The sequence below is a fragment of the Helianthus annuus genome, chromosome 14, assembly GCF_002127325.2.
Source record: "Helianthus annuus cultivar XRQ/B chromosome 14, HanXRQr2.0-SUNRISE, whole genome shotgun sequence".
Taxonomy (NCBI): Eukaryota; Viridiplantae; Streptophyta; class Magnoliopsida; order Asterales; family Asteraceae; genus Helianthus; species Helianthus annuus.
This window is the reverse complement of record NC_035446.2, coordinates 145544446-145548549: the sequence shown is the minus strand read 5'-3', so window position 1 is coordinate 145548549 and position 4104 is coordinate 145544446. Positions and strand designations below refer to the sequence as shown.

General features: G+C 35.3%; 1 protein-coding gene across 1 annotated transcript; it reads right to left on the bottom strand.

The window, feature by feature from the left end:
* Positions 1-1702: 1702 nt before the first annotated feature.
* Positions 1703-3447, bottom strand: LOC110904185 (60S acidic ribosomal protein P2). The gene is made up of 4 exons (XM_022150020.2): positions 3315-3447; positions 2979-3070; positions 1963-2189; positions 1703-1877 (listed from the first exon to the last, which is right to left on the bottom strand). The coding sequence occupies exons 2-4, from the start codon at positions 3064-3066 to the stop codon at positions 1851-1853; spliced, it is 342 nt and encodes a 113-aa protein (XP_022005712.1). The 5' UTR covers positions 3067-3070; positions 3315-3447; the 3' UTR covers positions 1703-1850.
* Between the last annotated feature and the right edge of the window lie 657 nt (positions 3448-4104).

The following is a 4104-nucleotide window of genomic DNA, read 5'->3' as shown; positions in this document are numbered from 1 at the left end:
ACACGACCATGTTAAAACTCGGTTGCATTTTAGAACATGCAGTGCAAATTCTTGATTTTGGGTTTCATTGCGTTTTAAAACCTGTATTGCAAAGAACATGATTATGCTAAAATAAAAGCATGATCGTGTTGGAACAAAGGCATGACTACGTTAAAACCCATTGCGTTTTAGAACTGCAGTGCAAAGAACATGATCATGCTAAGACAGAAGCATGATCATGTTGGAACTAAGGCATGCTCATGTTAAAACTCCATTGCTTTTAGAACCTGCATTGCAAAATATTTGATTTTGGGTTTTATTGTGTTTTGCAAAGACAATTATGCTAAAATAGAAGCATGGTCATTTTGGAACAAAAACATGACCATGTTAAAACATAAACATGACCATGTTAAAACTCCATTACTTTTTAGAATTTGCAATGTAAAATCTTGATTTTGCGTTTCATTGTGTTTTAGAACTAGAGTGTAAAAGATCATGATCATGTTAAAATAGAAGCATGATCATGTTGGAACAAAGACATAACTATGTTAAAACTCATTGCGTTTTAGAACGTGGAGTGAAATAACAGATCATGCTAAAACAAAAGCATGATCTTGTTGGAACATAGGCATGACTATGTTAAAACAAAGGCATACATGACTGTGTGAGACCCATTGCATTTTAGACCTTAGGTGTACGTTTTAAAACTTGAGTGCAAAGAAAATGATCATGCTAAGAGAGAAACATGAACATGTTATAACAGAGGCATGGCCATGTTAAAAGATAAACACGACTATGTGAAACCCGATTGCGTTTTAAAACCTGGGTTATAGTGTGTTGTTTTATCCATTGCGTTTTACGTATTTGAGTTTTCGAAAAAAAAAACTCAAAAGTGTAGCAATAGTATACTCGTTTTAAAGATAAAAAACGTTAGTTTTTTATGGGGCAATTTTTATAAATAAACAATGTCGTATGAAAGAGTTATTAACGTTTTAAAAACGAGAGAGAATTGAAGGAGAGAAATCCTATTAACTTGGAAATACTTGATACCCTTAATGAAAACTCACTCGCCTCCCATCTTTTATCAATTCAACCCATTTAATTTAAGCTCCTTAATTATTAAAGTGATGATCAAGATTACGTTCTAACCTTTCTACCTAAATAAACTTCCTAGTATATCCTCACCCTCTATATATACCAACATCGTTGAGTTCGTACTCTACAACATAAAGATGTTCTGGTACAAGATGCCCCAACAAGCCAAGTACGTGAGATATTAAGCTTCAAATGTAAAAAACTAAATAATACTAAGCTAGATTTAATCCAAGCTGTATCCCCCTTGTGAAAAATCCCATGTTTCCAATGTCTTCTCCCATGAAACTCAGCCGTTGCAGGTTACGATTATAAGGTTTCCCCTAAAAATTATTTGCGTGTCTGAAGGTTTTGCCCGAAACTTTGACCGCAAACTACCGCCGCTTGCAACTACATTTAATACATAATGCGAGCTTCTTCAACAATGTTCTTTCTTAAACCCACAACCAGCACACACACACACTATGCGAAATCCTTGTATCTTTGGGTCAAATTGTTGCAACCCTCCCTAGAAACTCAAAAGCATTGTATCTTCTACCGGGTGTGACGATAGGTTAGAGGGGTTGGCATTTGCAAATAAACTGGTAACAAACTGAAAATAAAAAAATAAAAAAAGCATTTGCAAAAGAACTTGACAGAAAAAAACTTCAATAAAAGGTCATATTAAACTTTTCCATCGTCTAACAAAACAAAACACTTGATCATAATAACACTGTAAAAACACTACCAAAAACGTAACATTAAAAAATGACACAAGATTATGCTTGATTTCATGATCCTTAGTCAAACAAACTGAAGCCCATGTCCTGCAAAACAAATTAGTAAAAAAAGTCAGACCATGTAACCAAAAAAATCACAATTGAATTCCAGACATGTTAAAAGAAATCTTACATCGTCTGACTCTTCTTTCTCTTCCACTTTCTCTTCTTTCTTTGACTCAGCAGCTGCTGCTGCAGGTGCAGCAGCACCACCAGCTGCGGCAGCAACTGCAACACCACCACCACCTGAGGGAACTGAAGCCAACTTCTCCCTTCCAGATGCAATCAATTCGGTGATAACCTTACCCTTAACCTCAGACAAAAGCAATTCAATTTTATCATCTTCTGCATCAGCTCCAACTGCATAACATAAAATAAGTTCCCATCATAGGACACTACAAAACTAACAAAACGATAAGCCTGAATACGCAAATGACTTTGTGACTACTGGCTAGTTCATATGTAAGGGTGTGAATTTCTGCCACAACCCAAAACACAACATGAACCTAACTAAAAACTCACAGGTTTGAGTCGGTTTTAGGTTGAACATGAGAACCCCTCTGGCCAAAAGAAAAGCCTAGTCCGTGCCACTTAACACATATGTACCTTTTTTTTTGAAATGTGCTTTACGTCATAAATTAAATTGGTTGGGTATTTTATGCCATAATTATAACATTTAGAAAAATTGACATAAGTTTGTATATAATTAAGATGTAAATGTTTTAAAATATTCATATTTGAATAAAATAAGATAAAATTCTAGTTGCCAACCCACAAATATTCGTGTTGTGTTCAGTTCAAGATGATCTGGCAAATCCACAAACACAACCGTTTCGCGACCATATAAGTTATCAGTCATCAAATTCACAAATGAACAATTGCCTTCAAAAAACACAGTTCATAACATTAATGAAGGCAACTTTATCCTTCAATCATGTTCTACTTATAACAGCGGCAATCAATGTGGCAATGTACCAGTACCACATTTCAAGTCTCAGAATTCACATGTCCTATACAAGTAAGCTAACAACCCAAGCAGCATGACTACAAAGTGCATCATTGATTATTGCACAGTTCATATGTACAGCTTACAAATTTAAACAACATTTTCCAATGACAAAAATGGTGCTTTCAACTAAAAAGTTATACCTGAACCAAGAATCTTCTTCAAATCCTCAGCAGTAGGGCTGGTGTTCCCTCCCAATAGAGCCAACAAATATGCAGCAACAACCTTCATTTTGCTACATCAAACAATACAAATGATTAAACTAACTGAGTGCTTCTACCAATTTACATTTAACAGATCCTTTAGGCTCTAAATTAACCGTAAAAAAAGTTCCGATTTACGTAGATCACAAAACACACACATAAGATTGAAAATAAACAAATGACAAACGATTCAGTACATGTGATACCGTAATTCGGATCCTATGATTAATAAAATGAAACGTAATCTATATATGGAAGATCAGAAAAAGATGATACCTGTGATTGTGGTGCAGCCGCTCTACGTTTCGTCTGGTTTGTACGTTAGGGTTCTGAGGCCGCCATGAAACCCTAACCTGATTTATAACAGTCAAGATCTCTGCTTTATCGTTCGTGGGCTTTGTTTGTTTTTAAATGGGCTATAGTTCGTGGGCTTTCTTTGTTTTAAAATGGGCTATAGTTATGTGCCCACTTATAAATTAGTGAGTAGTGACCCAATTTGGCGCTTCTTTCACCATTGCTTCAAAACATAGTTGTTAAAAGTCCTCGCCTCTTGTGTCTAGACTTATGTTCTAGACGAGGCGAGGCGATTGTGCCTTAAGTCAAGGCGGTTGTGCTTTAATTATCCAGATGCAGATTCCAGCTAGATTGCTAGATTTCGGTCAAATTTTCTCAATTCCGATAAGATTTCAGCTAGATTATTACTTTTATCCGATGAGGGACTCAAAAATCAATAAACAAATCAATCGTATTATAATTTAGTTTGATATAGTTTTACAATCATTGTAAGCGTTATGAAAAGAGTTATGAGATAAAGTTAGGGTAAATTATGATTTTAGCCCTGTGGTTATATCACTTTTACCCTTTTAGCCCAAAATGGAATCTTTTAACATTTGATCCCCCAACGTCTTTTTTTCTAACCATTTTGGCCCCCAACGTATTTTTTTCTAACCCTTTTGGCCCCTAAAAATAAATGGATGGGGTTAGTGTTAGGGGTCAGAAGGGTTAAAAAAAAAGACGTTGGGGACTCAGATGCTAAAAGATTTCTTTTTTGACTAAAAATGGTAAA